At 41.1% G+C, this 21,809-nt stretch overlaps 1 protein-coding gene across 1 annotated transcript in view; it reads left to right on the forward strand.

Annotated features, from left to right (window-relative positions):
• faf1 (Fas (TNFRSF6) associated factor 1) overlaps nt 1-21,809 on the forward strand; it is a 60,584-nt gene that overhangs the window by 34,511 nt on the left and 4,264 nt on the right. The window contains exons 13-18 of the mRNA XM_080878188.1: nt 3,671-3,825; nt 8,053-8,189; nt 8,287-8,375; nt 12,028-12,108; nt 13,817-13,894; nt 17,025-17,240. Coding sequence (XP_080734314.1) covers nt 3,671-3,825; nt 8,053-8,189; nt 8,287-8,375; nt 12,028-12,108; nt 13,817-13,894; nt 17,025-17,240 — 756 coding nt within the window. The remainder of the gene's footprint in view (nt 1-3,670; nt 3,826-8,052; nt 8,190-8,286; nt 8,376-12,027; nt 12,109-13,816; nt 13,895-17,024; nt 17,241-21,809) is intronic.

A 21,809-nucleotide genomic window follows, 5' to 3' on the forward strand; every position in this document is an offset into this window, starting at 1 on the left:
GTGTAAATGGATAGATTAGGGGCTACATCAGTGTAAAGTTTTAGATATTGATATATTTATTCTACATTCTCTTAATCCATCAGAATCATCGATGATCAGGAGCTTGGATAACCATAAGACAGCTCCATCCCTCATGTGTCAGAACAGTTAGATATACATGTGTGGCCATTACAGTTAAACGTTAAATGTGGTGTGCAAACTCAAACTTGTCCATATTCTTATAGTGTGGACTTTAACTACTTAACTTCAGTTGCGGACTTCATATTATTTCAGTGCTTTCATAATTGTTTGGAAAGACTCTAAAATGTGCCTCATGGCTGCCCATCGATCACAATGAGTTTTCCCACCGTGTAGGTCATTTGAGCTCTTCAATTTGAAGTATTTGCTTTTCCAGACTGAGCCGGTCATCTAAAGAACAATCACCATCTGGATTTCTCTGTCCTTCCTTTCATCTGTACATGTCTGTATCTCATTAACTAGTCTCTCCTGGCTTTGTTCAACACGCTGTATTTGTGATTAAGCCTCTTCTTGATGTTGCAAAAATGTCATCCACAGAAAAAGGGCCCTAATTAAACTAAAAGCTGTTGATCGACTTCAGTTCCACTACACGGTTTCCCTAAAGAGGCTTAAAATAAAATAAAAACAAACAAAAGAAATTGGCAGTGTCACGTTTATTTCTGTTATTGCTCTAAAATTCTGATGGTGGCAAAATAATGTAACATGGATGAATCGTGGCACAAGTTATCTTCTCCTTGACTGCAAAGGCCCCTAACACCAGAGACTGTGGCTTCATGTGGACTAAGACTTTGTGTTTATGGGTGTGCCGTGAGATTTTTAGCAGCAAGTTGTATCTCTTCATTCATGTTTAAAAAGGGCAAAATCATGAAGCTAATTCTGGAGTGATATCAGACACAGCCTGTAATATTGCAAGCTTGCTTGGTTTATTTCATTCACCAACAGAAACTTGGCTATTTGGGTCTTCCCTTCGTAGCCATAGAGACGACCTGATCATGACAGAAACCGATGACATTGTTTTTGATTGTTTCTCTTTATGAATAACTAACTGTAAACTGGCTATATTAAATGTTTTTGAAAGTATAAATGTTTGGGCATAAAGGCACATTTTCTTTTTTTTATTTTAACCCCTGTGCAGACACTTTTTGCAGAAAAGGTGAATTGAAGCTGGACTAAAAATGAAAGTAATAACTGTACAGTGTGCGTAAATCACAGAGCGCTCTGCACACACCTTGGTGTCTGTTGCTCGCAGTTTCAGTCGCCTGAGCTGACAACTTCATTATCTCCACATGTAAATTATATAAATTAGTCTGCAAATAAAGCCTTTTTAATATGTGACAGATCACATGTTAAATTCACTTTTTATCCTCATAATGAAGGACGAGTCCACCTTTAATAGAACTTGAGTAAATTAATAAATTGTGTTCATCTGTCAGCCCAGACCACATATTATATTATTTACATCCCAGGGTAGGAGATGCTGCTCATTATTAAAAAAACATTTTGGAAGTCCAGTTTATGTAAACCTATAAATACTCCTGTGACTGGCTTAGTTAGAGTACTACATGAATAGAGGAAGCAGCATTCTTGAGGTGCTTATAATTGGTCATCGGTCATTTATAATACGGGCAGATTTGGAGTGGGATATGAGCCTGATCCGCTTACACCCCTTTTCAGGTGATTTCTAACAGTAAATGGGTTTTATTATTAACATCATTGTGTTTTATCAGAATTTTTTTTTTCTTTTTGCATACATGCACTTTTATCTCAAGAATCTGAAATAAATAATCCCTTTATTTCAAACAACTAAAAAATAAAACAGAAAAACCTGCTCTTCATATTCACACATGGTAATCCGCATCCCTAAAAGAAAAAAAAAAGGCAAGTGGAGCAATTAATTAAAAAGGAAAAGTGAAACAAAAGACCTGCATGTTTTATGATAAAAAAAAATGTTTTTGTTTTAAAACGATGGTTAAAAAGTGCCTCATTCAAAGGACCGCCTCATTACGAGAACACATGCTTTTTTTCATATTTATAGACGCACATATTTCATATTTTCAAACTTTCTGCTGGGCCGTCTTCCAAGAAAGAGGTGCACTGATTAAACAGCAAATGAAGCGCAACGCTATTCTACAGTGTGTGAACTCTTTTGTTTCTCTCACAGCCTCAAAGCAAGCTTAGCTTTAGGTGAACAGGTGTGAGGAAGGGCTATGGGGTCACTATCTAGCTCAGGTTGGACCTAGTAATTTAGCTGAACTGAGGGATTTGCTCCTCCCCGCTAAGACAGGCAATACAAAAGATCTGAGTTGAAAGCGGAGAGGGAACAGAGGGGTACGGACAGTTTAACTAAGATGAAGGAGTTCAGTTTGCCAAAATGCCCACTTTGATTAGTCTTTACACTTGCTCTAATTGAGCATGCATGTGTGCGAGCATGAGTCCCGTTACTCGCGGGCAGCGGAGTTAAGTTTGCGCATCTGTGCGTGTGTGTCGGGGACGTCGGCGTTCGAGTGTGTATCGGGGTTTTGTTTTTTTGTTGGTTTTTTTTCACGCTGTAAAACTCTCCCTCTCCTCACACTCATTCCTCTCTCAAGACTGAATTTGCTTGTCTTCTCAGCATGAGTGTTTAATCTTTTCAGGCTGTTGAATCAGCCTAGTGAATGAGTCCCCAGCTCCTTCTCTCTAGCAGCCCTGGAGATTATTCTAAAGCACTAATCGTTGAGCAAACACAGCAGTGCTCTCCCATTCCTATTCTACACAGGCCACAGTATAGCACAACTTCTTCTTTCCCTTCTCCTCACGTTTTACGCCCTGTGTAGATTTTTCGCTTTTTGGCGCACGTAGCCTAGATTACTGTTCCCAAGGAACAGACCCCTTAACTCCCCTTTCACAGCCGTGGGTAAAAATGAACTAAGCAGAGAGTGCGAGTTTTTCTTATTTGTTCTTTTATAGCAAGAGAAGTGACATGTAATTTAAAGAGCATTATTTCCAACATTGTCCCCTGGAACCTTTTATGTTTGTGGGTGTGTTTGTTTTTTAATTAGATTGTCAGTAGGGAGAATCTACCAGGCTTATATGATGGTGTCAATATCCTTGGATTTGGAGCTTCGTCAATATTGTCTGGCCCTGCCGCTACTAACCTGAACAGGCTGCTGGCATTTGGTGTAAAATAAATAGAGTGATTTGTCTGTTTTGTTTTCTCCATATCTTTGTCGCCTCCAAGCAAAGTTTTATTTACACCGCTCTCCATTTTATTTTGCGTGGTATTTGCTTTTTTGCCAGTTGTGGTCCTACCGTGGTCTTTAGAAGTCCTGCTAGCTCTGCGCCCAGTCCTCTCTGCCGGTGGTCATGTTATGTTCATGTAATATGGACATGTCTCTCCAATAATGAGACGCCTAGTGCATGGCTGACAGAGCAGCACCGATCACAGATATGACATTTATTATATTGGGGAGTGATGAGTTTTAGCTAGTCAAACTTCTTCCACAAAGTCAACTGTATACTTTGGTGTTTGGTTCCACCTATTAGCCACTGAACAACTGATTGAAGACAAAAATAAAGGATCAGCTGCAGTGACCCTTTGCCTTACCAAATGTCCTAGCACAGTAAGAGGTGCAGTTTGCTCCCACTCTGATTTTCAAACTGTTTCTCTCCACAGAGAAAGCTGCTGGCTATCTACCTCCACAATGATGACAGTGTTCTCAGCAACGTCTTCTGCTCCCAAATGATGTGCGCTGACTCTATCGTCTCTTACCTGAGCCAGAACTTCATCACATGGGCATGGGATGTCACTAAAGAAGCTAACAAATCCAGGTACAATGTTAGTCAACCAGCACGCTTGGAGTGCGATTGAAGACGTATCTTATTCCAAGAATCCTATTGTTTAATGAGTCCATTTTTGCGTAATTCATTTGTGTAAATAAAGTTTTAAGCTCATCTTGTGATGTTTGAGTTGTCGGATCAAATATTTAAATTGTAGAAACTGCAGCTACTCGTGAATTCTGTTGCAAAGCTAAATCTGGCTGTGTTTTCTGGTTGCCAAATCTGACTGTGATGCTATAGCTAGGGGAGAAAACAGTTTGGTCAGTGAGTATGATGGCTAAACGGTAATAAAAAAAAAAAAACCTAAGGTTTTAAACACTGAATTAATTCTCTGGAGATCCGGTAGTCTATCAGAATCATGCTGTATTTAGAATTGCTTTAGCCAGCTGTAAAGTTTAGTAATGCAATAAGAGAACCTTTAAGCCCTGACTGCATCCTTAATCCTTATGTTTTATTTATATGTGACTTACTGTCCGCAGGAGCCGACTGTCTGCATAAATACTGAGGTGTATCTAATAAAGAGGATATTGAATGTATTTCAGCGGGAGAGAAGCTTGATCATGAGCTGAGGGCTTTGTGAGCTGTCAGAGTCCTCTGGTTGGGAAGCAGTCTGTTGCATGCTACTATCTTGTCCCCGCATTATTGTTCTGAATAGTTTTCTTAGAGAAAGTAAATTTAGTTTTCAGTCGTGCCTTCATCCTGCTGTTGTATTTTTTTTTTGTGTGTGAAGCAAGAAAATCTTGGACTTTAGAGAGTGAATCCTGCATATTTTGGGTAGCGTTTAGATAATAATCCAGAAATGCTAGTGTAGGTGGAATCCTATCTGGCAAATGAACAGTGTTTAAAAATCGGTTTGACACATCCGTAATTGCTGGCATTCATCTTTCACTCCATTACTCGTACTCTGTATCTCTTTCTTCTCATTCTCTCTTCAGCCTCATTCTCTTTTTGAAGCTTGGAGGTTGCATGCTAACAAAAGGCATTGTGTTTGCACGGTGAGGCCCCTGATTGGGCAATCTTGACCAAACTGTCTGAATAGAGGGTCAGTGGGAGATGAAGGACTCCGTTGGAGTCCAAACATCTCTATCTCTCCAATTTATCCTGAAAGTCCTAGCTTAGCTCCAGCACCCTGTGTTGGTATTTTACAACAGCACCTGTTTATTACATTGGTTCAGTGAGTGAGATATATATTTTTAACAGACTATTAGATCTCTTGCAGGTTCAAGTGTTGAACAGAGGACAGGTTTAGGTAAATTTGAACCTTTGTTTCACATTGTAAACAAGGAATGCTTCATGTATTTCATCCTTCCCTTCATCTTTAATACTACATATTTTACTTGTTTCCTTTCTGATATTTCTTTATTTCTCTTCTATTTAATCAGCTACCTCAGCTCTCTCACTCTACCCTGAACCTCCAGAGTTAAGCCTGCCCTCTGGTAGCAGTCATTGAGAAAGACTCGCACCCTGACCTCAGCTCTCCATTATTTCTTTTAAGGAAACTCCCTCCTTTCCTCATTCCGCACTCCTTTCTCTCCCATTGGCCTCCTTTGCTTTTTGCCCCAGCTGGGCCTTTTTATTGCACGTTAAAAAGGAGGCAACATCTGGAGCTTTTCATCACACACAGCTAGTCGCAGCTTTGCTGCTAACGCATGCATGCACATGTGCGCACTAACTCGCTCACACATCCAACTGCTGCTCGGCATTCTCACGCTCTTTAGCTGATCTAAAGTGACTGGTGATTGGCATCAGTCACACAAGCTGTTAGAAAGGTATCCTGATTATGTGTGCGTGCATTTGTGTGTGTCTGTGAGCGAGTGATAAACCTGCTGATATTGGAATGTGCCTGTTGCTTAGCTTAATCTATTCTCACAGGCCTACCAGTTAAATGATTAATTATGCATAAATGCAGTGCTGCTGATTGGATGCCAGTGTAATTGTCACTCGTGGGAAATGAATCTGATATATCGCCGAGGCAGTATACTGTCATTGCACATGTAAGTAAATAAACACATTGAAAGTCGATTATTTGTGTTGTGTGCGCATTCTCATAATACATTACAGTGTAAGAATATGCACTAAGGTGACCTTATGTTGACACTAGATTTAGTGTTTTAAACATTATACAGACCTGGCAGTCTAATGTGATTACCCGTTTGGTCTATAGCAATACAGGCGATCTTATTAGAGAATAAAATAAAAAAGAATAATCCTTTAATTGTCCCACAAGGAGAAATTTGGTTGTAACAGCAGCCAAAAAGACACATATACAAACAAACAGTACACAGGACACAGAACAGAAACATACAGAAACAATTTTTCTTACAAATTTCATATTTACTAGCCTTTAAGTGTAAACTTGTGTCTTAACTGCTCAAGGCAGGAACAGACCGTTGTGCGAACCTGTTCTGTACACTCGACTTCTTCTCTTGACATAGTCTTCCCTGAAAACATAACTCGTTTGGTGGGAGAACAAAATGTCACTTTCAAATCAAAACATGTCCATGTTCACTCTGAAACAAAGTGTGTATGACACAGTGAGCTATCGGAGCATCCGGTTCCCATACTGCACACGTACAGGTGGCTGGCAAAAATATTCCCTGCAGTGCTACTGTACTACCCTGACTCATCAGCTGCTCAGTGGAGCAGACGCCAGGTCTAACCGGTCTACTCGCATCATAGTGCATCAGTTTGATTTGAAGAAGTGCAAGCTGACAGTCCAGGAAAACATTTACTGTTATAGCTGTCGGGATCCGCAGTGAGAAAATAAGCTGGGATGGGCAACAAATTAGAATCTGTCAGTCACATTAGCCACCGAAGCATTTAATGGTAGTTGCAAATTCCATGCAGGTGTTTCTTCTGCATTTAGTTAGCCATAAAAGTTTTTAAAGGCCGCAGGTTACTATGTTATATTAGGGCTAGATGAGACAGGCCGAACTGTGCAGCTCATTTCCTGGAGTGACTTCCTCCTGACATTAAGTGTTGTGGCCATACTTATTCTTCTTTACGTAATTCCATAAGGGCTTCGTAGTTCTTCCTGTTTCCTAGTTTCGGTGTCCGTCTTACCCTAAACGATAGTGGTTACAAAGTACATGTAAGTTGTGTTTTGAGATTGTGCTGTTTTTATGTTGTTGTGATTATGATCATCATTGTGCTGAACTGACTTCCTTAGTTTAGAGTTAGAAACCAAAGCAGGTTAGCCTGTGCTTGATTAGAGGTTTAAGATTGGGTTACCCTTCAAGTTAGTGTCTATTGTTCCCTGGCCTTTCATTACAGGTTAGAGTTTCCCTGTGAGCTTTTGTTATATTGTGGCTGGGTTGAGGTCTGAACAGGGACAAATGTCAGAACAAAATGATCTAAGATTTAGGGTACCCACGTTTTTCATTGCAAGGTGTGGGTCACACAAAGTTCAACATTTGGAAAAAGTTTTTGTCTGCATTGTATTCCAAAGCTCATTTCATTCATCTTTCAGTCCAACGTCCACACTTTAGCTGGTTTTGGCATGATTATTACTACTACTGCTATTGTCCTATTGACTGGAAGTACTCGATTTCACCGTTTGGAAAGTCTGCAAGTAGCTCCCGCAGCTTTGGCTTCATCTTTTAATGAGTTACACCCCCTCTCAGACAGCATCCGCTCTATCTATCTTCTTCCTCTGACCCGCTGTCCCGCCATCCATTCCATTACCTCTCTATTTTACCATGCAGTTATTAAAGTAGATCTTATTAAAAGGCAGGAGAAAAAGCTAATCTATATTTGCATTCAGTCTATAGCAATTCATTAATATTATGACATTTACAGGGAGCTTGGCGGGGCTCCGACTGCCTGCTACCCTTTTCCCTCTCTGAAATGTTAATTTAAAAAGTTCTGTCTTTGTAATGGAATAAGAAATCCTCTCTTGCCCTATCAATTCTGGGTGTCTGGTGAGGAATACTAATTCATCTGTGGTTCCAATTGAGATAGCATGTCGCCCTGATGGAATAAGAAAATGCAGAATTGGTTTTAAAGTCTTTAATGCCACAAGTTGTGTGTATTTCTCTTTTGTGCTGCAATCTGAAAAGCACGCACCTCCCAGTGAAAATATGTGCACGAATACTTTATCGCTCTTTAAAATTGTTTTTATTGCAGGCTTAAATATATGCTTATTACCAAAGGAACAAGCAGGTAAAGTAAATAAATTGGGGGGGGAAAGTGAATTAGATAAATTTCTTTGTCTTCCAGACTACTCACTATGTGTACGAGGCACTTTGGCAGTGTGGTGACACAGACCATACGGACATACACGACAGACCAGTTCCCCCTGCTCCTCATAGTCATGGGGAAACGCACATCCAATGAAGTTCTAAATGTTATTCAAGGTAATTCTCATTTTATTCATCGTACAATTAACTCTGTTTTCTGTAATTATCATGAAAACAAACTCTTTTATTGCCCTGATTTTCTTTTCTAATTCAGGCAATACAACAGTGGATGAGCTGATGATGAGGTTAATGGGAGCAATGGAGATCTTCACAGCACAACAGCAAGAGGACATTAAAGACGAGGTAAAGCTTGAGCGGAATCAGACAGTCTGTTCGCAGGAAACAAAAACATCAGCCTCTGATCCTTAAAGATGGAGAAAAGACTTTATTTCTTTGTTCTTTCAATAACTACTTGGTTCATTATGGACCATTTGCTCTTTCAAATGGAAACATATGCTCGTGTTTCCTTGTAATGCTGTTTAACAGTAGCTAGGAAAGTTGTACAAAACTGCTGTTGACTAAACTAACCAGTTTGCTACTATCTATAGTTTCCACTGTATATAGATGACTTCATATTTTTATTTAAAGGAGGTACTGTGGCCTGGGGAGCACTTCCAAGTATACCAACCGAATTCTCAAATGTACAGTTTTTTGTGAGAGTCACGCTTTTGACATTAATGACATCGTTTCAAGCTAAAGCCGTGCTTTATTGGTTGGGATAAGTTGCAGACTGCCAGAGGTTTCTTCCTGTTAAAAGGGAGTTTTTTTTCTTCCCACTGTCACCAAAGTGCTTGCTCATAGAGGGTCATATGATTGTTGGGTTTTTCTCTGTATGTATTATTGTAGGGTCTACCTTACAATAAAAAGGGCCTTGAGGCGACTGTTGTTGTGATTTGGTGCTGTATAAATAAAATTGAATTGAACTTCTACCATTTATCTTATTTTAGTTGGCTAATCTCAGTGGCTCCAGTAACTGGACCAACTTTTAACATTGTGCAATAAATTGCAACATGTCAGAGCACATCAGAAGGCACTGTTAAAATATGGCTTTTGTTATAATGACTCGAGAACCATTCAGCCATTTCATCCCCTTTAGTTATCAACTAGAGTCTGGCTACTGCTAACGTATCTGTTGACCTCCTTTTACCCAAAGAGAAAATGTAATTAAAACATGATTAAAACATTCCTTCCATAGAAATGATAAGGTGGAGCTAGCATTTTGTGTCCTTCCCACGAATCTTAACAATATGAGACAATGCATCAGTCACTTACAACGAACTTAACTAATTTATTAACTATCATCTCATATGTTCACTCAACTCCTTTTGACATGAAAAACACTGTAGTTACTTTTAACTTAATGGTCCTCATAGCTTAGTTTAGACATTCCCAAACCATGTGAGTGCCATGGTAACTGTTGTAAAGGATATGTGAATATTACTATGGTTAAGTCTATAATTGAAAACTGACCTGTGTGACTTGAAGCTGACTTGTTCAGATTAATAAAAAACAATAACACATTACTAAGCTTTAGAGTAATTTAATCAGCACTGGTGTTTAGTCTCTTAGTATGTCGCAGAAGTTTTGGTTGTGTGAAATCTTTCGTAGCTGCCCTTTCCACTTTTATGCGCGTTTTCCACGGATTTTTGTCAGCCCTGACTACACTGTGCCTCTTTTTTGACTACTGTATCTATAGATGACAGATGTCAAGCTGTGTTAGGTTCAGCCATTATGTTAAGTCAACCAAACAGCCTTTTTAGCAATTCGCAGCGCTATTGTGGGAGTCATAGCATCTCAGTTATGGGAATCGTGGCTGAGGAATGAGTTGAGTTTCACACACACCCTGAGGGTCAGACTTGCTCAGGTGAGCTGTGCCCTGCTGAGTGACAGCTACTCTCTCTGTGTTGTTATAACGTCTGTAATGCTCTGGCTTTGTTGTGGATTTGTCACTCTTAGTCGCTCGTCAAATAATCATTAATGATAGGATTTAAAACAAGAAATATTCAGAGTTTGTACATAAAGTGTTGGATCCTGGGGTTCTTTTCTTTTACAGGATTAGTGCCGGTGCTCTGTGTGTGTGTGTGTGTGTGGTTGTGTGTGTGTGTGTGTGTGTGTGTGTGTGTGTGTGTGTGTGTGTGTGTGTGTGTGTGTGTGTGTGTGTGTGTGTGTGTGTGTGTGTGTGTGTGTGTGTGCCAAAAGAATAGTACTATTACCAAAATTAAACACTATAAAAATGAAGTAATATATGACTATTTATTCATTATTAGTACCATCAACCTCAAGATTTTCACTGACAAACCTCATTTTCACGGTACCTGCTTTTGGGTGCTGGTGTATATGATTCTTTCCCTGTGTCTCGTCCTTCTTCTTCCATTTTTCTCCTTTCCAAAGACAAACTCAGACATGAACACAGACACCCAGACATTCCTCTTTGACAGCGACTTTTGTGTCAGTCTGGAATCGGAGCAGCTGGAAGGCCACATTGTGATTTCTACCAGCCGTACTGACTCGCCAGTCATTTGTATGGTTTTCTGTGTTTTAGCTTAGTAGTTAGTAATCAAATGACTACTCGATGCAATTTTGTGGTCTACATCTGTCAGCATTTCAGGGTTGTTGTTTTTTAAAGGTCGTTTTCGGGTCATTAAGCATGGATTTCATAGGAAAACTAGCCAAAAACTAACCATTGTGCAGTTTGTGCTGATTTGGTTGAAGAGTTTTATATAAAAAGAGTATACATTTGAGTCGAGTTTCATGGTTAGGTGAACTAGTGTCCACAGAAAGGATCTGATTTAAGCCAGGGCCCTCTGTTTGTTAAGTGACAGTGCGCATAAAGGCTGATATTGCGGTCCAAAAAGAAATAATTGGATATAAAATTTGCCCTCTGGCAAGTAGAGCTCAGCCACTTGGTTCCAAAATTAAATTGCAAAAAAACCCAACCCAAAAACCGCCATATAAAGCGTCTTTCACTAGTTGTTATTTGTGAGCAAACATTAAATATGTGACAGCTTGCTTTTCTGAACACCAAGTGTATCATCACGACTAAAAGACGGCACACGTCTTGCCAACTTGAACAGTAGCCAAGATATAGTTGTGGAAAATCTGTTTCTTTTTTCCTCCAAAGTTAAGGCCCTGAAAATCACATGGTGTTTGAGCATGTCAGATAAACATTTCCCTTCATGCCTCCTCACTTTAGGTTATTCAAAGTGTTTGAAAACATTCAACAGCAGGTCAAATGAATGTAAAAATGAATATCAAACATGAATTACTGTGCGACTTGTTTGCGTGACTCGGGGGCAATCTATTGAAAGTAGCCACTTTTGATGCTTTTGTCCCTCTGTGCCATTCTTTTACAGTTTCCTTTCAAAGTTCATCTATTATGTAGCCCAAAAGCACAAATGTATATTTGCATTTTCCAATTCAGTGCAACAATACACACTGTCATTTTGCTTAGCCGCTGCCTGGTTTCACAGTAGCCCTCTGATCATCACAATAAGCTTACTTTGCCATATCCGGGCTGACACACAGCGTGGGCCTTCAGAAAATAGAAAACTAATGGCTGTGCGCTGTTAACACAATGGACACTTGTATTTAGTCCCAGTCTTTATAAAACACTTTGTAGCCACAGCAGGTAGAAAGAGAAAGGCCGCCTGTCCCTTTCCCTCTGTACAAACAGGAAGAGAGGCAGCGTGAATAAAAGAAAAAGGGAGGGTGAAACTGAGATGAGGAAACATAAAAGGGGCTCGGGGTCTGGTAAATGACAGCCCAGTCAGAATGAATTCCCTTCTGTTGCTACTCTTTCATACCTGGTGTTTGTATGTAGCCGCACTTGACATGCTGTTTTCTGCTGCTAGCTTCCACAGCCGGCACTTCTGCTTAGATGTTTTGTCCTCGTGTATCCTTTATTATGCTGCTAGTTAATGGGACCGACTTTCTTTCTTCCCCTCTCTCCACTCAGGACGAGCGCGAGGCAAGGGAGATGGTGAAGAGAGAACAGGACGAGGCCTATCGTCTGTCTTTAGAGGCTGATCGTAAGAAGGTACTTTCAGAATAATGCAGTTGTGATCAGAAGTTGACGCACACTTATCATGGGCATGAATGTCATGTAGGTTTGTGCTTTTAATGATTCCTACGAGTTGGTCCTCTTCCAGGGTAGAATGATGGCACAGCATACATCTGTAGTGACTTTCACAAACAAGAACTGGGTGCACAACTTTGAATTTAATTTGTATTTTCTCTAATCCACATGGGGTAAAATGTCTGTGTATATATAGGCTCAAATATATACACCATGTCCACTAGCAACTTTGACCAGACACTAAAAAACAAACTTTTGGCACAGTTATGGATGGATATTTGACCACCCTTCTTAGCAGAATTGAAGAAGTTCATTTAAGTTGGTTGGTTTTCTTGGTACAGCCAAGCCCCACCTTTTAGTCCACGAATTTTAAATAGGGTTGAGATCGGGGCTTTGCAAAAGCCATCCTAGCAGCTTAATGTTAGCCTGTTTTATCCGTTTCAAAACCAGGGATCATTGTCCTACTGGAACACCCAATTGCTTCCCAGTTTGAACTGTCCAGCTGTTGATTTGAGGTGAAGTTGAAGAATTTGGAGGTAGTACTCTTCCTTCATTGTTCCATCCACTTTTTACAGTGTAGCAGTACCACTGGTAGCAAAACAGCCCCAGAGCAGAATGCTACCATCACCATGCTTGATAGTTGATACAGTTCTTAGGTTTAAGCCTCAGCTTTATTCATCCAAACATACCTCTTGCTATTTTGGTGGAATAGTCAGTCTTTTTCTTGTCTGACCATAAAGGTTTGCGTCATAATACAGCTGGGTTGTCCATATGTGCAGCTACAAACTGTGGACAGTGATCCTAGTGATGCTTCCAGACCATGAGAAAGTAAAAACTTGTATTTATATACAGGTGTTTAAACTCCTCTAGTGATCTTGGCAGTTGTTTAGAAATGGCCGATTAAGCTTCTGGTAGGATGTACTCAAAGCCCTGACCTCAGCCCTATTCAAAATTTGTGAACTATGCTTAAAAGTCGGGTCTGTGCCAGCAAACCGGCTAATTTAAATGAACTCTGTAGTTCTGCCAAGAAGACAGAATTATGCCAGGAGCTTGTTGATGGCTACTAAAAGCATCTGGTCGAGTTTCAACTTGCTAAGAGACATTTAACTAAATATCATCGGGGATGTATGTATATATTTGACCGTGTGTGGATTAGAGATAATCCAAAGTATGTTCAAACGTGTGCCCAGTTCTTGCTTTCGAAAGGCATTAAAGATGTACAGCGTACAGTCATTCCAGCCTGGAAAAAGGATAGTTCAAATCCGTTCGTGCCCCTGATGAGTGTACGTAAACTTCTGACCACAAGTGCACCAGTTATCTTTGTGTATCACTGTCAGTTCTTAAGTGTTGTTTTTGAAGCATAGTATTAAAATCAAAATGAACCTCAAACATCAGGTTTAGAGTACAATCTACTCCTACTGTGTTACTCGGTTTAGTTGAGGTGTCGTAAATAATAAGAAATGCCTTATTGTTGTTCAGTGAGATCATAATGAGCCAGTGTGTGTACAGAGCAGCTCATTTTAACTTTAAATTATGCTGTGCTTGTGCAGACTACAACTTGCGTGTCTAGAACAAAGTTTTTGTTGATCAGTCAGTTAGTTTGTCAAAGCAAAGTAACAGAAATGAATCCAATTAATGATTTGTTTATGTTTTTGGGGGGTTTTTTCAGAGAGAAGCCCAGGAGAGAGAAGAGGCCGAACAGTTTCGCTTGGAACAGATGAGAAAGGAGCAGGAGGAGGAGAAGGAGGTGAGTACGACAGCCATAATTATACTAATTATACAGCAAACATAGGTAGCCAAAAGTGTCAGTTAGTTACTAGTTAATTCGTACCGAACAAGTTTGCTATTATTCCACAACAGCAGCTCATAATTCGGTTGAATTAAAAGAGAATTTTGGACTCGAGCACATTTCAAAATGATCACATGAAAATCTACTATTAGCTAACGCACTAGTAGTATGATTTAGCAGGGCTGTACCATTGTGCTGTTGTTTATGTCCCTTTTCTGCTTACTCAATAGTAACTCAATTAAATTGTGGTTTTGGTGGAATCTGCCAGTCAGTGAAGCCTGTGTTGTGTCAGTATACAAGCACACAGCCATTTCAGAGAAATTAAATATCCTAATTACAGCAAGGCCGATCCCCATTAATGTCACCTTCAGTGTACACAGTTATTGTCCTGGTTAGCTTTTTTTATGCTGATATAGCACACAGCCTCATATTCAAACCCGAGTGAATAAAAGAGGCAATTCATGTACACAGACCTATGCACAAACATACACCTAAGTAAACACACATATTCTCTGGAAAACAATTATTGTCTGCAAAGACGGGGCAAGCGCACACACACGCGGCGGACACAATGTCACGCACACAGGAAAACAATAATTGTCGGTGAGGATGGCACCAGCGTCGTGATTGTCTATTGTAATACAGTGTAGTCCTCGCTGATTGCTGTTTGCTCTGCAGGTCAGAGCCCGAGGGCAGCGAGAGGTATTGGGTGACCCGTCTTGCTCAAATGATTTGTCACTTAAGTTAAACAGACGACAACAAAAGAGCCCTGAACCTGGCCTTCTTAATTATATCACTGTAGTCCACGAATCAAACAGTGCATACATGCTTGTGTATTTTCGACGACAATAGCCGGGATGGCGTTGTGTTTCCTACTTATATTAATTTTCTCTGCTCGAGCTCAAAGGTTTCCATGGCGTCTCCTGTGCTGACGCGCTGTGCTGTGCTACTGTCTAGATATCCATAAATATGAGAAGCAGCAGCAGCTGGTGTACCGAGACAATGGCAACTTAAGTTTCCCAAACTGTTAAAGGATAACTTTATCATAACGTGATCCTGTTTTGTGTACCAGTAGTTCTGATGGACGTCGGTTCAAATACACTACAAAAACCAAATTAACAAACAAACAAAACTGGGAATTCGCTTTCCTTTTATTTAATCACTATTACTAGTTGTGAATTCTTCTCCTAACTGGAGACAAACATGTGAAAACTGATTATACAGCAAACCTAGGTAGCCAAAAAAGTGTCAGTTAGTTACTAGTTAATTCGTACCGAACAAATTTGCTATTATTCCACAACAGCAGCTCATAATTCGGTTGAATTAAAAGAGAATTTTGGACTTGAGCGCGTTTGAAACGAGTAACTTGGATTTTAGCATTTACATCACACATGCTGCTCTTTATTTAAACAGTCTATGGCGGCAACTGGTTCTTTTATCACTCCTCGCTGTGCTGGTGCCAACTTAGTTATCCGTCTCCTTAAGGAAGGCGCGGCGTTGCCTACCACGTGAGCCGTTTTAATTGGAATAATTTATTGTTTGTTTGTTAGTGCTTGTTTACAGTTTTCGGTTGAGTTTACAGTAGAAACTGCAGACACACCAAAAACACCAGTCACCACCGGAGAGGGAACAATGCTAGTGGGAATGCTTTCTCTGTGATTTTATGCCTTTGTGCGAAGAAACGGGAGATGAATATGGGAGCCAGTGAACTGGGGGTTGGGGCGGGAGGGGGTGGAGGGCATGTGTGTTTCATGCGCCTGTGTGGACTGGCATTATTATTTACCTCCGTCAGGGGTGCACCTATTTCTCCTGCTCATCGTCTGTTTGCTTTCTGTGGTTAGCCGAGCGGAGCTGGAGAGGCAGGTAAATGGACAGAGAGATGCTCCCGATTATTTGTGCGGCGCTTCCTGGGCCCGAAGCTCGAGCAGACGTGTGCCTCGTGGTTGCTTTGGGGACGCTACCTCTAACTCGCGTGGGCGTTTGTGCTTGTGTCTGTGGTTGACTAGCTGTCTGCATTTGTATGTCCATCACCTCATGCGCTCCTGTCTGTTATTTGTGTGTGCGTATGTGTTAGCTTTGTCCCCAGGGACAGCTTTAACTCAGTCAGCTTCAGTTCTTGTACCTGAGGGAGCTGATGGCGGAGCAGCACGCGCTCCACCCTGCCCACCCAACACCAGAAGCTGCTAATGAGCTACTGTTGTACACTCTTATGAAATATAATTGCATTATGGTGTGTAAATAAAGCCGGGGCGTGTTGTCACAGCATATGCTCCCCGGCTGGCCAAACAGGAACAACAAGCCAGGGGAGGAGGAGGTGAGGGGTAGGAGTAGAAAGGAGACGAAGGCTCCAGGGAGCAGTTGAAACATGGTTTTTGGAGCTCAGGAGGCTTGATTTGCTTTTCTGTGGAAGATGACGGTCAGTCGTCACTCATGAACCCTGCCCTTTAGCGCAGACCCCGTTAGCATCTGTAAAATAAGTGATAGCTTCACATGAAGAAGATCTTCAAAGATCTTCCTCTTACTAGTGAGGGTTTTCCACTATCTGCAGGGGTATTTGACAGTTTTTTTCAGAGAGTGACAGAGCAAACAGCAAGGCAGCATGAAAGAATGAAGCACTTGGCTGCTCTTAGCATACTGATATGCTACTTGGCAACCTTCTGAGCTACAACAGGCTTTAGGGAACAGGGTGAGACACAGGGCAGCTAATTTAATAACATTCTTAGGGCAAGAAGATTGTTTAATTAATGTGAAATAATAGTGCTGCAGTAAGACTCTGAGAGCAACTTCTTGGCTTGCCTTTCATATATGCTTGGAAAGCGTGTCATCATCTTTATCGCTGCCAACGTTACTGTTGATACTCCGGTTTAAGTTCACTGTAAACACAGAGAGAACGAGATGCGTATTTTTACTGAAGTCACTGGAATAATCAGGCTGACTTTGCTGTTTAAATGAAGGGAAGGCAAATAAACGCTTGCAGCAGCAGTGCTGACTGCTGCATCTCACCAACACCTGTATGCAAATCTGTGTTTTCAAATTCATTAATGCATTTAACTGACAAAAACAAAAACGCTGGCTTTTCTTGTTTCAGGCAATCCGCTTGTCATTGGAGCAGGCCCTGCCTCCAGAGCCCGATGAAGAGTCAGGCGAGCAAATCAGCAAGCTGAGAATCCGCACACCAAGTGGCGAGTTTCTGGAAAGGCGTTTCCTGGGCAGCTGTAAGCTCCAGGTTCTCTTTGACTTTGTGGCCTCCAAGGGATACCCCTTTGAAGAATTCAAGCTCCTCACGACCTTCCCTCGAAGAAATGTGAGTGGTTTGCCTCCTCTCTTACAGACACGTCAGAGCCGAAATCGCTTCTCTGCTCCTGTTTTACTGCAAAGTGAGGACGCAGAATAGAAAAACGGCTTTTTCTTTCAAGAGTTTGTTTGATCTTAAAGAACAGGCCACAGTTCCTCTGTGGATTTAGCCATTTCACAGTATTCCTCAGGTAATTAGCTCCAAAAGTTTTGAATGCATTCTTATGTTTTTTTTGTTTTTTAATTGCCCGTATTTATGTCGAGAACATACAGGCAAATAGGGAATGATTTATCGGGATTCTAAATATAGAGCTCCGACCTCTTCTTCAAGGTCAAATAAGGTCAAACATCCATTAAAAGTCTTTTATCTTTAAAAACGTGCCTAAAATTCTAATTTCTTGGCCATATTTTGCATGTCAAATTTAACCCCTGATGTCACTTTAACATTTCATATTTGCAGTTTGTTTAAGTGGACCCAACAAAGTGTTGTGTCTGATGTCTTAAAGTACCAAGAGAGAGAAATATAGAGAAATATACTGCAGTATATTATACAAGAAGCTGAAATCATCCAGTTGTCTTTCATTCAACTGTTCTTTGAGGATCTTTATCTTTTTTAAGAATGACTTTGTATCCTTCAGATGACTCAAATCAGCATCTCCGCTTGTGACACCCACAGCCCTAATTGGCTTTTCCATTTGGGCCTCAGCCCAACCTCAGGCAGCAGCTGTGTATGAAGTGCAGCAGGGACAATAGTTCAGATAATCTCTTGTCACTGTTTGGCGATTTTGTTTTCTTGTTCTTTCTTTTTTCCCTCCGTTATTGCTTCGTATTTGTTTTACTGTTTGTGTGCTGCAGCAGTAGCCCCGCGTCGGCGCCTTTGTTTACTCGCACCTGTGACGGGGAAAGTTAAGCCGACTGTTTATCCGTCCACCTGCGCACACGTATTATTCAGTGAATATTAATTAGTATCAGTCCACTGTGAATACAGTACACTCTGACTGTGTTAGGATACAGTTGTCAGCACTAAGAGTAGTATTCTCTGTGGCTCTTCTGCTGACACCCTGCATCACTCAGCTATCTACAACCAGCCATTTGAGGGCTCGGTCGCTACGCTGTGTGGTAGCGAGCTAATGAGCACTGTTTTAACTACCAGTTTAATTAGCCCTGCTGCTGGAAACAAAAATGGGATTTCCATTAATCAAGAGTGGAGTGCATGTGGAGGGGTGGTGATTGTATAGAGGTGTGTGTGTGTGTGTGTGTGTGTGTGTGTGTGTGTGTGTGTGTGTGTGTGTGTGTGTGTGTGTGTGTGTGTGTGTGTGTGTGTGTGTGTGTGTGTGTGTGTGTGTGTGTAGGCTTGCCCAGGCAGTGTGCCATCGTAGTCTGTAGAGACCGCCAGGGCACAAACACCTCAAAACAACACACACATTATCGCGCAGCTCACACTCTCCATTTCATCACGATCGCACACTTCAACACATGCACAAATATTTTCAAGCAAACACATGCCCCGCTCACAACTTTGTCACTTAAAGGATTCACAGTTGTCTCTTTATAATCAAGAGTAAACATGTGTTTGAGACAGAGATAAAGATGTGTCTGCATCGCAGATGAAATTCCGGCAAAAACAGGATGGCAGGATTAGAGGGGGAGAGAAGCGAGAAGAGGATGGTGACTGCAGAACTAGTCGGAAAAGAGAACAGAGAAGACAAAAGCTTGAACAAAGAAAAGATTTAATCAGAGAAACAGTCTGAAAGAGAAAAGGATAGAGAAGACAAGTGGAGAAGATATTAAAAAGAAGAAGATGGGAGATTATTCCAGAAAACAGAAAGGCGAGAGATTTGGAGAAAGAGAGGAGGGAAGTGGCTCAGTGGTAGTGCCAGTATAAGGCTGTGAACACAGGCCCCTGTCTAATCCTGCAGCTCTGTGTTGTAATTAAATGAGAGAGAGCATAGAAAGCCTCCATCCCGTCCAGACGCTCTCACTGTTGCTTTGCCAGGATCAGAGGATAGAGGATAGACCACTATTGCATTTGTAATACTGCACAACTGTTGAAACCTTTTTTTTCTCCTCCCTTTTTTTTTAGTTTTCAGCAGCTTTGTGCAGTGTCACTCTTTCTTTTGCTATTACCCTCCTCGTCAGTCTTCTTCGCGTCACGTCCACTCATTAAGCTGCAGCACAAATTAGTAGATCTGCTCAGCCCATGTTTAGAAAATTAAGCAAAGCTGGATGTCGTGTTTAGTTTTGGGGCGGGGAGCGGGAAATGCGTACAACTTTGTTAACCAGGAGCAAGAACGGTGTTGTGTTAACACGGGTTTTGCAAACTTCATCCTAAATCACACGGACGTTCGGATATGTCTGAATCATGCTTTTGCCACCTTCCTTTGGCTTAGCCAATAAATGTCTATTAGTCTCCACTTTTTGGACTCAGTCTCATCCTCAACATTTGGTATCAGTGGCTTATCTCTTCAGCACTACAGCAGGCCTTACACTGGCATCATTTGTACTAGGCTTAGCCGTGCTCAGGGAACTAACCCTTTCTCTGTTTCTATGACTGTCAGCGAGTTTGAGGAAGAGGAGGGGGGCTTTTAGTGTTTCAGTTTTCAGCTTTTCATTCAAGAATTTCCTCCGTTTTCTTTGATACTTGTTGAGCACAAACCTCTGCTGAAAGGCCCGAGGTCTTCCTTCAGCGTGCGGCGAATATGTTTAGACTGCCGTTATAATAATTTGCAATAGGCTCTTCCTGGCCGGCTGCTCGTGGATACCAAAACGCTGTCAAAGCGGCGTATTACTTTTCCCATTGTGATACTGTACTCTCTTTCACCTTTGCTAATCCTTCTTCCAGCTCCATCGGCGAATTTGCCCGAATGATTCTTAGACAAAACCTGAGATGCAGTAAAAATAAACAATGGCACAGAAGAAGCTTTGCTCTGCGCTGTAATAGGTTTTACATCTGTTGTACTGGTATGTTTTGTTTTTCTTGTCCTCCTATCTGAACAAGTCGTAGGAAGACTCACAGGAAGTTGAGCAGCAGTTTATTTTTAAAGTGTTTTTTTTTTATAAAACACATTTTTATAACATGCAACATGGGTTCATGGTGCTGTGTGGGGCTTCATCCTTGAGTACAAATCTAAAGTGTGGAGACGAGTATCCGTCCAATCTCTATAAGTTCCTCTTGACTGAAAGAGGCGTCTGATTGGTTTCAGATACATTTTGCTGTGCTGCAACAGATGTAACGGCCCCCACAGAGTCCTGATCTCAAATTCATCAACTCAGTCTGGGATTAAATGAAGAGACAGAAGAAAGTGAGGCAGCCAAAAGCTGCAGGAGGAATGTGGCAAGTTCCCTAAGACACGCTGGGAAAGTGTACTTCAAAAAAAAAGCGATCATACCAAATGATGTGTTTTGGCATTATTTTTAAAAGCATCGACAGTTTAGTTTAAGGTCCTAAAATGTTTGGAAAGTTCTGGAAATGTAAGATGCACATCGTGCACTTTCAGTGAGACTTTTCAGAGATGATGGTTTAGCTTTCGGAGATTGATTTTTAAATATAAAAATTATACAACAAGCTAGAAACCTTGAAATGTTTTATTGTGGAAAAGAAAAACACATTTCTGCTGGGAGTAGTATTAAAGCTGGGCTTTACCCTAGGGATCTCAGCCCCCTCTTTACCTTAACCTTCTCCTCCTACTCTTCCTTCCAGCTTTCCCTCCCTCTGCCTCTCTGTTCCCTCCTCTTTCCTTCGCCTGCTGTCTGTACACTTCCCTCTCTTCTGCTCCATCTTTTGTATTTTTACTTTTTGGTCTCCTGCCACCCTGCGTTTTTACCCAAATCCCCCTTTCTTAAAAAATCCTTTAGATAACTTAAAATATACCTTTAAAAAACAGACGAGTGGAAAATTAAAGGAAAAAAACTAAAGTCCTTAATCCTACACCGAGGGTCTCGGCTGTGCTCGGATAGTTTGTCCCGTCACAGGAAAGCGACACCTCAAATTCATACAAAGTCGCTCTGAATGAAACATTGTTGACTGCAGTCATCTCTTCAGTCAGCGGATCTCACACCTGCACATAATTTTGCACTGACATGTTAGACGTCGTTATTCTGTTACGACTTCCAGAGACGTTGGAAATCAACGAAAAGCCAAATTGAAGGTTTTGTGGTGGAACGTGGTGGCGAACCAACACGTTACACAAAATCTTTGTTTGTTCTTGCTTTGGTTTGTCGCTCATCTTTATATCTATAAGTGCTGTAGTCTGTCTTTAATTTTCCTCACTTTCTTCTTCCCCATAGCTCTTTTTTTCAGCTTTTTCCTTCCCCTTCAGTCCCCCCCCCTCCCTCGCAGTCTGTGCGGTGCATTTGTCCTTTGAAGTGCCGTATTCTGGTCTGTTCTTTTCTGTTCACGCCCCAGCACTACGTGCTGTCAACGCTCCTGGCAGCAGATAATGATCTCCCACTGCTTTTGTAATTGGCCAAATAAACACTTGACAACACTAGTTTAAAACAGACAAGTTATTTGGTTTTAATTAACATAGCAGGGCCTGTAATGGCTTCATTAAAAATGCGTTATTTCAGCTGCACGTTT

This window comes from Rhamphochromis sp. 'chilingali' (assembly GCF_963969265.1).
Source record: "Rhamphochromis sp. 'chilingali' genome assembly, chromosome: 3".
NCBI classification, from domain to species: Eukaryota; Metazoa; Chordata; class Actinopteri; order Cichliformes; family Cichlidae; genus Rhamphochromis; species Rhamphochromis sp. 'chilingali'.